This window comes from Apteryx mantelli, chromosome 6, assembly GCF_036417845.1.
Source record: "Apteryx mantelli isolate bAptMan1 chromosome 6, bAptMan1.hap1, whole genome shotgun sequence".
Taxonomy (NCBI): domain Eukaryota; kingdom Metazoa; phylum Chordata; class Aves; order Apterygiformes; family Apterygidae; genus Apteryx; species Apteryx mantelli.
In genome coordinates, this window is record NC_089983.1 from 11,442,505 (window position 1) to 11,456,098 (window position 13,594).

Here is a 13,594-nt window from a genome sequence, read left to right on the forward strand (position 1 = left end):
GGTAATAAAGTGCTCTTGTTTTAATCAGTTACCAGGAGACTCAAAGGAGAAGATACAATTTCTCTTTCTCCTTCCATTACTGCACTGCCCCGAGACTTAAACATGAGATTCATCTAGATCAACGTCAGTCTCCCCGAGCTCAACATGCGTGAAGCTGAAGTGACTGGCCAGCAAGGGGTTCTCCATCCCATTGTCCTCACTGATGTGCAGGACAGTGTCCCCGTGCTGCAGCAAGCTGGTGGTCTCGAGGCCAGCGTAGTCTTCAGTGTCGGAGAGCTGTGTGGGTGGAGTCGGAGTGCTCTGTGCTGTTGCTGGCCGGGACTCCAAGCCCTCCTCTTTTTCCTTCTCCTTCTCAGTAGGAAGTGCCTCACTCTGGAATTGAGGAGAGCCAGTGGTCAGGCTAGAACTCAGAGAAAGAGGGAGGGAGAAAAAAATGCAAGGGAACATCTATAAAAGATTTTCTCACCCATAACTACTTTTTACTTTAAAGAGCCAGGCATTTGTAGGTTATAAATCACCAAAATTCTGCCCTGATGATGATGCATATTTTTGCTGGTGAATCAAATTTATAGCAGTGACCAGAAAGGCTATCTGATTTTAGTCATTAGTACTTCTTCATTTCATTTTTGAGCACATTTTCTATAACAGGTATCTTAATTTGTTCACGGCAAAGAACATTTATCCACAAGACACTAGATATCTGGGCTTATAAAAGCGATCTCAGTGTCACTGATGGGTTGGAATAACGACTGTGATTGTCCTTGCACTGCCCTCAATGGTGTCCAACACAGAAGAATGTTGGACAAACAGCTTCTTTTGAAATATGATACTTTTGCTAAAACAGTCATGAGTTTTTAAAGGAATCCTTCCTTAAGGACCAACTGGTCTAGCAAATACTCAGCTCCACTTCTCAGAGAGCAAGCTGTGAAGATGAGTAGACGAATGCTTGCACTGGTGAGCAGGTTCAGAAGGACTTGTATGCATGATGGGAAGATGAAAGGGGAGGAAGCAGGAAACACATTTGCAAATTAAGAATCACTGCAAAGATCTAGAAGTCAGTGGTTCATAAAAGTAGGGGGATGGACAGCAAACGCAGCTTAAAGGAAAGATATAGAGGAGAGTGCTGTCTTCACTCACAAGCTAGCTTTCATTATATTGCTGTGATGCATTAGGCATTTCCCCTGCATAAATTTACCCTGCAACTTAAATCAGCCCAAGTGACATGAAGCAGCAGGCACACATGGGTCAAACTGTCAATCACATTACCTGGCCAGTGTTCTGGCTATGGAGATCAGCTACAAGGATGGCAGGCGAGGAAGTCAGCACAGGTTTACTCAGAGCTTCCTGCTTGCTGGTCCCTAGGGGGCTGCTCGAGCTGCAGCCCTGCTGCTGGGCTCCTGCAGCAGAGGGGGTGGCTGTGGAGGCTGTTGTTGCCTCGGGCTGGGTTTCAGTGAAAGTCACTGAGCGCTTCTGCTCCACTAAGGGTACAAAAAGATACAGAAAATTGAGTATTAAAATGCTCCGATTTAGGACTGAAAACACAACACACAAAGCAAAGAGAGCATCCCCAGAGTTTTTACAACTAAGATAGGATTCATGATTCATTCCATCTTTGTAAGCTGTCTAAATGGAGTCTAATCTAAAAGCTTTTTACCCCAGTCTTACTCTAAAGCCAATGCAAGAGGCAAGGATCTCCTGAAAACTATTCATCCTGCCTCTCTCTGTTACAGCTTGGTGAGATAAATGCCACCCATAACATCTTTCTATCCTAGAAGAATATAATGAATTGAATTCCCATGTGAGTTAGGTGTTACTGCCCTCAACTAAAGCAAAACCAAGATGCAAATATGTAAGGGACTTCCCCAAGGTTTTGCAGGACATCTGAGAATACAAAGAGGGCAGCAGATTGCCCCCATTCCTGCCTTGGACTGAGTCTACTATTCAGGGATAACAAAGAGCTGCACAGGGTGAAGGCAGCTAGGCTAAAACTTAACTGTAAAACTGACACCTCTGCTCCTGCTTTTAACTATTCTTGGTCAAGTTTCATGCTCCAAACATCTCCAACAGCATTGTTGCCCTAGCGCAGTCCTGACTGAGCAGTTAGAGACCTAGAAAGTTAGGAAGCAACCTTTGTTCTTCCAAGTCTTTCCTCCAAAATTAATGGCTCACTTTAGATGGTACAGAATACAGCTACCTGCCCTACTTAGCAGGGTTGACCCCTGAAAACATATTGTGTGGATACAGCAAAGACTAGAACAGTTCTCCTATTTATTTCCATATACAGCCCTTAAAGGTCTGTACTGCTATGGTTGCAAATAATGTGAAATTTCCTTCTTTCTACCACTCTCATTAGCAGCTTAAAGTTTTGCACATCTGAGTGTTTCAGACAAGGCATCCTCAGTGGAGGACACCTTCAGGAGACATGATAATTCACTGTCCATATCTGGTCTCACCTTGATGGCCTTTGGAGAAACCATCAAAGTGTTTTGAAAGGATGATTTTCTGATAGGATATCCACTCACTAGGAAAAAAAGATGAAACTGCTGGGACTTCACTTAACATACGGTAGTGAAGAGCAAGTAGATTGTAACAATTTCCAGCCACTACCAACTTGAACCAAATGCAAACTAGTAAAATATGGCACCTCTTATTTCTACAATGAAAAGAACTTACATATTCTTCAAACATATTAACTCTTCCTTAAAGCCAAAACAACAACATAGTGTTTTCTACTTTAAAATATGAAGTGCTAGTTCTGAAAATGCAGTGCTGCCCTACCACTAGGCTTTGGTTTTGGCTGGATGCTTCGCCGCGTGGTTGAAAGTCGAGCTCCGTGACGGCTACGAGGTTCAGTTTGGGTTTTCTGACGTGACAGAAGTGGTCTTCGAAGCTAAATATTGGAAGAAAGAGTCATGTTAGACTGAGGCATGATCATGTATTACACAGTCTGTAGTTCTCTAAGGAGAACAAATCATTGTCATCATCCTCTGTTCCTCTAGATGTCCATTCACTGTGCTTTTAGCAGATACTCATTTTAAGGTTTCTATGGCTCAAACACCTCCTTCATATAAAACAGCCAGTGAAATTCTGCTCCTTATGCCTTTTCAGTTTCAATATTGAATGTAATGCAATGCAGTTTATGTGACCTTCAATGCAATGTGGTTTGTGTGACCTTCATTCGAATTAAAAAATAAATAAATACAAAAGCCTATACAGGAAAGATTTGGGGAATTTAAAACAGAGTGCACCTCCTTTCTTAGGGGTTTATCAGAGCTTGCTAACTCAAATAACTGTGCTACCATTTTGCAAATTAGGTAAAAGGGATAGGTCACATTCACAGATCATTCCAAAACTGACACAGACTAGAAAAACCAAACCAAATCAATCAGAAGGAAAGAAGGTTTTTTTTCCCTCCCCATGTTCTCACCTGTCGTAGGCCTCTCTTCCTCCCCAGGGGTTGCTGCAGCAGAAGGTTCTGCTGGCCTGGCTCGCTCTGCACACTTGCCACCCTGTTAGATGTCGACAGCATTAGGCCAAGCACAGAATCACCCTGAATAATTAGCAGGTGTCCTGGCAATTGTGACTAAAATAAATAAATAAACCACTAATGGCACAGTCACTTCAAAGAGCAATACTGTCTTTGAAGGATGGGGGGACGTTTCTGTTGGTTTGTGGCTTCCAGGGCTTAGGAAAGGGTGAGAGGAGGAGTCATGGCATTCAGGACTTGGCCACGCACAGGTAGCATCCAACTGTAAATAACTGCAAATTTCAGTTTTCAGTCATTGATTGATGCATCCCACTGAACAACACTCACTTCTCTGCATCCTTTGCCACATGGGCTTCATCAACAAAGGCAAGAATATCAGCTTCCTAGCTCAAAAACCTTCTTGTTTGCTTTCCCTTTTTCAAGGACCATGTTTTAAAAGCTTTTTTTCCCCCTCCCAATTAGACCCCACAGCCTCATCACAATTTTGTCATCTGGTTTTAATTTCAATTTCAGTCAACGAACAAAAAACAAACACAAAGTGACAAAGGATCCATTCACATAATGGATGCATGATTTATGTGAACAAGGCCCCACACTCAACACTTGCAGCCTAAAGTCTTTTTGTACCTAACAAATGAAAAATACAAGTAAGTATAAATATATATATATACATAAACACATATTTTAGCTGTTAGTATCTTCACACAAAATATCTGAAAATGTCCAGTAAAAGAATCTTTAGCAAGGAAACAGACTCAGCTATGTACCATCTCATTCTACCATTCAACTGATCATTGATTTACTAATTTAACTGATGTACTTAATATAAAAATACCACCCTCCCCTCTTTTTTCTTTTTCTTTTTAACCAAAGTACTGCATTCCTCCAAAGAGTTAAAAATTGGTCACTTAGCAGGCAGTGGTCACAAAACTTATCAGCTGAATGAACTACGTCTGAGAGACATATGGTTACAATAGTAACTAACATTTAGATAGACTTTTAAATCAGGCAGCTGCTTATTTGGGACAAACTGGAATCCACTGAGCCACATGTCCTATTTAAGCAACTTCCAGCTATATTTGGTATGCATGGTTGAAGATTCAGTATTATAATACATTCTGCCTTTGGCATGCATTAATCTAAAGGAAAACAACATTCTTTTCTCTGGATGTTTTCCTTGGATCTTCCTGGAGGAGCTCAGTATCACCAGCAGAGTGAAGGTTTAATGCCTGACTTACCAGGAGCAGAAGAAGATGACAAAGCTAAGGAGCTAGTCAGAAAAAAAAAAGGAGGATGTGAAGAGATTTTAGAAGTTCTCTCTCCTACCCTGCTCATTCTTTCCCTTGACAGAAGTTACTGCCCTTAGTAGGTTTGGTGGAGCAGTCCATGAGAGCACTCCTGCTCTGCTTTGAGTCAAAGTCTCGGTAACTGAGCTGAAAGCCCTATTCCTTCCTCCCTTATCAGTTTAAACTGAAGTCAGGCTTTGCACTGAACCATACACATATGTTTCCACCAACTCTGCTGGGGAGGCAACTGGCAACTTCAGTAGAAAGATATTATCTTAAGCCCCTGAAGCTGTTTCTCTTCTGATTGTCTGTCCACAGCCTTCTAATCCGAGCCATGCCCTCAGCAATCTCACTGCAACTGCCATGGTCTGGAACAAAGGAAGAGCTGCTGCAAGCTCAAAGCCAGGAAAAAACAGGATACGTCTGAGTCCTTTTCTCCCTCACACAGCTCTTTGAAATGAGATCATCAGCCTCTGGAATATATTATCTAGCTTTTGTGTAGGGTTTTGAAATGATTTATACGCCAAGCATCCTAAACATCATGCAAACACCCCCTATGAATAGGCAGAGTCCTCAACGTTACTTCCTGTTAGCAGGACTGCGTCTTTGACCCGGACAATGACCGCAGCACATATGACTGCTTGGTCCAGAAGCAACACATCATTCTTTATGAAAGCAAAGAGCCTGAGCTTAAATTAGTCTTTAAATTTATGATCCAGACTACTTGAAATTACAGCTTGTAGAATTTTCTTAATCTTCTGTTTCTAGGATTACGTAAAAACTTACTCCAGTGATTTTTAAGAAGTTTTGAGGGTAGTTACTTGTACATGAATTAAGTAGGAAAAAGAATATTATTTGGCTGGATAAAGTCTTGTAAAAATAATTTTCTATTCAACTAACTTTTGAGAATACTGTTACAATTTCTGATTGAAGACAACTCTTATGAGTAGACCTAAATGTCTGTAGCAGAAAGACTACAGTTATATTCAGTGTAAACAGCTATTTATAGTCGTGAAAAAACTCATTTCACAAGCATCATGAAAACACCTTAAAAAGGTCATTACATAAGGAGACCACATGAGTGCACAGAGGCTAGACATGAGGAAAGAAATGATTCCCATGGAGTAATCTGTGCACTGAAGACAAACAATACAGAAGTGAGCAACAAAATGGCTGGACTTTGCGTCTTCCTGCTGGAGCCTGGAATTTTAAGCCTGGCTTCTATCATAAGTGAAATGAGTTTAGTGAGCTGGTGGATGTTTATTTCCAGTACAGAATCATTACACAAATTGGTATAATTTGGGATGATCTTATGAGCTGAAATTGCAGATATCTATTGCAGGCAAATGGTAGACCAGAGGGCAGTAGACCTTTGCAGAGCTGCCTGCGCACAGCGCAATCCTCCTATGGCTGCATTTTTGCCTTTTGCCCACCAGTTTTGAAGGAGGGAAGGAAAGAGAGAGAAAGAATCATAAAGACTGCAAATTTCAGATGAGTGACTGAATTTCCTGATATAACCTTTCACTTCATGAGGCTTCATTTCCCTGTCAAAGAACAGCACTACTGATCTTGTTTCAGTGAAAATTAGCATGGTAGACAGACTGCTGACTCCGCATAAACCCTCCCTCCTTTTCAGTCTCTCCTTGTTTACCAAACCCAATCAAGAGTATATTGGTCTTCTGTCAGCTTGTAGGGACCCAGTCAAGCAATACTGCATCAAATGCCATTTCACCTAACAGTACCTTTCCCTCCTGTGCCAATGTGATTGATACGAGGGGTTTTGTTACAGTAAATAAACCAGATTTACTTGGGAATAACACACCAGTAAATTTTCCTGCCCATCAAAATGCTGTTCCATCACTCCCTGAGTATCTCTGACAGGGGACGCGTCTTCACAATAATGGTACTCCCATTAGATACTTAGGGCACAGACAGGTGAATAAGAGAGCAAACAAAACTGACTTCATGGAAGCGTTGCCAGCACTATACAAGAAATGACAGCCAATCACATAGTAGGGGCTGAAAGAAACTTTGTCAGGTTGGCATTGATAAGTTATTTTCATGAATTATAAGAAGTGACATGCAGCTGGAAAGAAAAAAAGGAGGAAAACAAAACACAGCAAAGGAAGCACGGAGTTTTAAAAGCCTGTTAAAAAGGTGTACATGCCTGCCCAGCCGTTATGGTAGCATGTACACACTTTATGTCCCAAGACATCTGAATGAGGGGGTTAATGGACAAAGGCCAATAGAGAATAGGTTAAAACACAGATGAAATCCAGCTCTTATATTCCCAGACAAGTTAGCATTAGATCAGTAGGAAAAAACTCTTCCTCTGCACTTGCCCTGGTAATATGAATTTGCTCCAGTTTTCCTTATTAGCCACAATTGATTTAAGATAGGCATAACTAGAAGCTTTAAAAGGAAACATCTCTGTGCAGCAGCTTTCCATTACAGCAAGTTCTCATTCTTCTTCCATTCATGATTTGGAGAAATATTGTCTCCTCTCAGATTATAACCAGAATAAATCATAACACTGAACACAAATGCTCCTTAGCTATGTACCGCATGCTATCTACTTACTCCAGAGCATTTAAATGCCGTCCCCTTCCTGTCTTCCTCACTTTTATACATGGCTGACTCTAATTGTTATAAGAACAGAGGGAAACAGACTTCATTTCCTTTGTGTTTGTCACTATTTGTTTAATTTATCTGAAACTCCTACCTTCTATATGGGTCTATTCTCCATAGGATATATTTCTCTGTGTCAGTTATGACTAAACATCAGCTTTGAATTCACAAGGCAGTCCTCAACTGCTGTTATCATTGTGCTCCAGCCAAAATCAAGGTTATCTGAGAAAAAGTGAAGCCTGCTTTCTTCAGAGGTAATGTTCCTGAATATAAAAACACATTCACTCTGTCCTGTGATTCCCACAGCACAATAAACTTCTACGATGTCTGCTTATTACTTTTCTCCTTTTGAGGAGGAATCCAATTTGCAGATTTAACAATGCAGTTGAAACATTGTCTTTTCTTGCTGCACAGAACCGCAATCCAGACTTTTTAGAAGAATTTGCAGTATTTGCCTTGCTGCCTTCAATCTTTCCTAAGGTTTCGCAGCCTTGATGCCTCTCCTGCAGATGTCAGTGCCTGCTCCTGACAAAAAAAATAAACCTAAGTAGAAATAGCCCCCAAACACACCTCGTGATCTGTTGGTCTAAGGAAAGCTCTGTATGATAGAACAGTGTGGAGGATACAGTGTCCTACTGCCTCGCAAAGGTTGGTGTGACAGAAATTAGTAGGAACCCACTGTACAGCTGATTAAATTTCAGGGATCAAAATAAATTATTGGATCCCAACTCATCAGTTGACTTAGCTGTCATGAATTCCTTGGCCTTGTCGCCAGGAGTTATTACTAAGAGTAATTCCCACTTAACAAGATCAAAAAATTTCAAATTCAGCACTGAGGTAACCTGATAGGAGCTCATGATGGCTTTAGCTCAGATATGGATCTTCTCCTTTCCTTATCCTCCTCAACTGCGGTGAACTTCTAGCTCTAGTTAAGGGAGTGCACTTAACTTCTTCAGTTGCATGACTTCTCTTTAGGCTCCAAAACATGCTCAGATGACCATGCAATCCATTTTGCTACATAACAAAAACTGATAACAATATTCCTGCCTCTGCCAAAGAGCTGATGTCTCTTCCTCATGCCACCCTCACAGCAGCACCAATTAGAGACCAACCTGCCAAGGCAGGATTCACGCACACAAAGGATGCCATGAATCATGGGATGATCTCAGTGACACAACCAATGATAAACTTGCCATTTTTCAGCAGAGAGAAGAAGAATGAACAAACAAAGCAGCCTGTCCCCACCCTGAAGCCACTGCTGACATCTAAAACCAAACCAAACCAACAAAATAAAAACCATTCACACAAACGCCTCTCAACATATCCACATCTTCCGCTGATGTAGTAAAGTAATGAAGTAGCGTGTTACCCTCCATGTTGCCAACGTAAGAGGCTGAGTTCTTCTGGAAGGAAACAGAGATGCTCTTGGGACAAAGGAGAGCTCTCCGACCTCGTGAGGATCAGTTGAGAGGTATGAGCACAGCAGCAGGACAGTAAGAATGATTAACATGGCTAAGCTGATCGTTAAAGGTGCAGACCTCCCTTCTAAGTCACAGCCGACCCAGTTGACAGGCAAGGCCATAAGTGTTTGCACACAAACTCTCCTGTCCACAGCAAATGGTGACCAGCTAGGCTGTTCAGAATTCAGGCTCTGACAGGGCAATTTTAAATATGTATTAATGGTGTTTACCTGCAAGCTTTCTAAAGCTGCTATTTGAGGACTGGAAACACTTTGTAAAAATAGGTAGAATTACTGTAAAGCATCCATGGAGAACTATATTCCACAGGATTTATCATAATTAGTTTTATTAGTGAATGTTAAAGAACACAGCTCAACGTTGTTATTAAGTTTTTGTGGTGACAGCACTGTGAGATGAGTGGAAAAACAGATGTCTCTGTTTTATATAAGCCTCCAGACTAATGCTTTTAACAGGCTACAGCTAATGCCTTGTGGATAATCTTCCTCAGGCCTTTCAAGTAATTGCTAAACAAGGGGAAGACCTCAAGGCTAGCCAGACCACTATTTACCTTGCTACAACTTTCTCTTTCCCTTTTCCCTTAACTTCCTCAAAGTTATTGGCAATCAAAGCTGAAAACTGAAGGTGGGTTGCTACACCTTTGACTTGCAGGCCTGAATATCAATGAGCCACAAGAGACAGAGATGGAAAGAGCGACAAAAGGTGAGGGAAAGAGACAGAGGAGATTGGAAACAGCTTGTTTCCCGGCACACACACTGACAGACAGGTAGTGTTAACACTGTACCTAGAGAGGCTGCCCTCAGTGGCCAGGCTCGGGGAGTCATCGAGGACATTAGGTTCACTGCAGGAGGGGCAGGGAGATTAAGAATTTAGGGAAAGAAAAGGCAAAAAGCATGCGATTGTCTCTGTTTGCAAGGGAAAAAATATCAACGGAATAAAAAAAGTAAAAAAAGGAAGGTAACATTAATTGGTCTCGCACGCTTAACAGCACATATATGACTCAGAAGGAGCTGAAAGAACATCAGATAACAGGAGCAATCTTGAGAGGGAGTTTACACTACATGGAGACTTCTAAATCTCTGCTGTGAGTTGGGGAGCTGGGAAGTTCAGAAGGATGCGTTTTCACAGGAAATAAGGGCAGGGAACTGTTTTCAAAGCCATTTTCCTACAGCATTTTCCTTTATTTTGGTTCTGCTTACTCCTAGCTTCATATAAAGCCGCCTTCTTCCCCCTTGCCCATGACCCATCAGCTCTTCCTGAGGGACTGCTCATCTATTTCCCATGAGCTACAGACCACTCTCATTCTGATACAATTCTATGGACAAACATCTGGAAAACAAGGTCTTGTACTACAATGAAACTGTAAGTAAACAGCTGGCGTGGATCCTGGCAAACAAGTACACAATCACATTGCTTTTCTACACTTCAGCCATTCAGGCAGGAGCAGCTCTCTCAGCTCATAGGAAAAACATGAAAGAAAGAAAGAAAGAAAGAAAGCAGTCTGCTGGGTAACCAGCAGGAAAGCAATAATAATATTACTTATCATTAATTAGCTTACGTTTGTGAGGCAGTCAAAAAGCCCAGAGACCATCCATAACTAAAAAGGGCATGATGTTGTGGACTATGATTATGCCTGCTGAGCTTGTACTTCTCCTACTCAGACGAAAAGCAATCTTCCTGTTATACCATGTACTTAAAAAATAGAGACCAAAGCTCTGTTTTAATTAAACTCTCTTTCTTAGCATCACCATGACTTGGAATTGCACAAAGCAAACATTGCAATCAGTCAACTGTGGCTCATATAAAGTTTATGCTTTACAGGTTGTAGTGAAAGATTGGGGAAAATGCAGTCTTGTATATTAATTTTTCAAGAAACAAAGGGACTGAATGAATTGGGTTCAAAAGTCAAATGAGTTCCCATAAGCCCTTTTGTGAAAACTCCCGGATAAAATCTGTGCAACTCTGCCCTTGTAAATCACTTCTCCTATCTCTTCTGGTATGTATCACAGCTGTTATTTTTCCTTTATACATCAAGGTTATTCCTTTAATTCCAAGCAAGACTGGGGAGAGGACAATGCTGTTTGAATTTCCAAGGCTGGTCAAGAGATAATGTAGAATTTACTCTTTAAAGGTTCAAAGGAAATAACATAAATTAATCTGCTCATTGTCAGATATCTTTGCATAACTATGTCACAAAGAAGTAAAAGAAGAAACGCTTACTTAAAAAAAAATCATACATAAATGCAAAACTTCTCTCTCCAGATGTCCTAAAGACATGTACATTTCCCAAATTCCTATCCCTTTCTCCCCATTCCATGTTAACCAGGAATAAGAGGCATTCAGGGGTTATTTCAATCAACGAGTATATTTCTGGTTTTAAACACACTCATTAAATCCCATCTTTGAACTTGACATTCGCTTTCTGAGACAAGCTAGTTACTGTTCTAGAAAGGACAAAGACTGCATGGAAGAAAACAAAGTAAAACAGACAGAATACCTCTGCCCTGTTTCCCAGCTTCTTGGGATTACTCCCTACTCCCTATAGGGATCACGTAGAGTCCTCTGGCTCAATGCAGAACCAAAAACCATGTCTTCTCTTTTTGCTATTCACTATATTAGCAGAGGAAAATAGTAGAGCTGAGGATTTCTGAAACTGTTTAAGATGAAGGTTTTTAGAGATGACAGCTCTTTCTTCTGGAGCCTATATAACACAGATTGTCCTGGAAAATCACTATTTCCAAACCCGCACCGTTGGTCCAACACTACTTCAGGATGAATAAATTTAGTATCGCTATGTTGGCGCTGATTCTACCACCCCACATCTCTGAGTTACACATAATATACCTGTGCCATTTCTGCTCTCGTGAATGTAATGGGAAAGGTGAAAAGCCCATGTTGTTACCTTTGGCTGGGTAACATGCCCACCTCAGCCTGAGGTGCAGACACGCTGGAGAGATGGCTGGAGAACCGCCGCCTCCCAATGGCACCCATAAGGTATGCTTCTTGTTCACTTACCACACTGGGCATACTCAAGGAGTCATCTAGAAAGAATGAAAAAACAGGAAAGGAGGCGAAACAACCACTCCAAACCCCACCTACACATTTAAAGCTGTCAAGTAATAACAGGATCCCAAAGGTATACATGGCATTTACTTATCAAGGCCCCAAGCCTGCAAGTTTGAATGCTTCTATTAGATTTTACTATCACAATTCAGCAAAATATATGCATAAAGTTCTGCAGGATGAGGATCCCAGTGTACACAGGGCAGGAATTTATCTGTCTGTTTTCTGTTTATATGTCTCTCAGGAAAAAGTAGGGAATTCAGCTTCTACTAGGGCTTGACTCCTGTGATTATTGAATTGTTCACTAATATACAATGCTTTCTGGCATAAAAGTTGTAACTGCACATTTTGCTGGTACAAAATAAACAGCTGTTAAGATATAGCAAAGCAATTTATAAAAGATGAAAGGTATAACAGCAAAATACAAAACTGACCCTTTAACATTCAGAAGGTTTGGGGCATGCATTTTACAAGTCACTCAAAAAAAAAAAAAAAAAAAAAGGATAAATTGACTCAAATACATCATACTGCAGCTGAACTATGCAGATAGTTGGATCGTGATTAGGACTGCTTAAAATTTTCAATGCTGTTTTGAAATTGTATACATTATCTAGAAAGAAATTACTGTGTAGCTTTTTTTTTTTTTAATGCAACAACTTTAATTATAAATAAATAAAACAAAGGGGAAGTTTTGTGTAATTTTCTCTTTTCTTTTTGGCTTTTTCCAATTTTGAAATACCGAAGTATTTTATGGCAGCTTTAAACAAAGGCAGGGCTGAGGTAATACTGCTGCGAGCAAACAGGAAGATAGCACTCATCATGCCACACAGCGGCTCACAATTAATCTGTGGCTGAAACCAGCGTTTGCCACAGTGTCTAACTGAGCAATGTATTAGCAGCGCAACATTGGGTGCATTATGCAACGTTCAGTAATGAACTCAGCTGAAACAAAGTTGAGCTGAGCCTGAAAAGTTTCAGGCTAACCGGTTTCTCCCAAAAGGCAATTCCTCCATAACAACAAAGGCCCTTTTTCTGAGCCACCCATTTGCACGTTTTTTGTCTAATGTCTTTTGGGAATATCCAGCAGTCCTCAAATACGAAAGTGAAAAGACACCGAGGCAACCAACCATTGCAGCATCAGAAGACAATATCTCTGATAAAGTAGGGGGAAGCCCAAGACCGATGACATATGAGCAGTTTTCTACCCTGGCTTTCAGTGATGGAATGATGGACAACTCAGAAGCAGAAAGAAGGAAAGATTTCAAGAATAACATGAAACTCAGCTGAAATGATGAAGCAACAGTCAGGGCATTGCAAATTACTACCAAAAGGATTCACCAGCACACTCCTTTCAAACTGGTGCCAGAAAACCTGGCAACTCAGGACTTGCCAGCTACCCAGAAAGAAGAACAAGCATTTGTTGTCAGTAGGTTTAAGGCCTAACTTCCTCTTTGCTAATCAGATAACACGAGCACACAGCCAATCCACCCTGCAGAGAGCCACAGCTGGATCTCATGCAGCACAAGGACAACATATTCCACGTCAGAGCATCTGGACAGAAGTGAGGAGCAGGAAGTACTAAGGTCCTGTAGCAACAGGATACTAATTACAGAGCCAGCCAACAGCCCCAGTCTACTCTCATGATTAAGGTC

At 41.1% G+C, this 13,594-nt stretch overlaps 1 protein-coding gene across 1 annotated transcript in view; it reads right to left on the bottom strand.

The window, feature by feature from the left end:
* The window catches only part of UNC80 (unc-80 homolog, NALCN channel complex subunit), a 140,509-nt gene continuing 126,915 nt past the window's right edge, over positions 1–13,594 (bottom strand). The window contains exons 60-65 of the mRNA XM_067298502.1: positions 11,782–11,920; positions 9,664–9,720; positions 3,428–3,509; positions 2,779–2,890; positions 1,267–1,478; positions 1–372 (exon numbers count right to left, since the gene is read on the bottom strand). Of these exons, the coding sequence (XP_067154603.1) occupies positions 97–372; positions 1,267–1,478; positions 2,779–2,890; positions 3,428–3,509; positions 9,664–9,720; positions 11,782–11,920 (878 nt within the window). The 3' untranslated portion in view covers positions 1–96. The remainder of the gene's footprint in view (positions 373–1,266; positions 1,479–2,778; positions 2,891–3,427; positions 3,510–9,663; positions 9,721–11,781; positions 11,921–13,594) is intronic.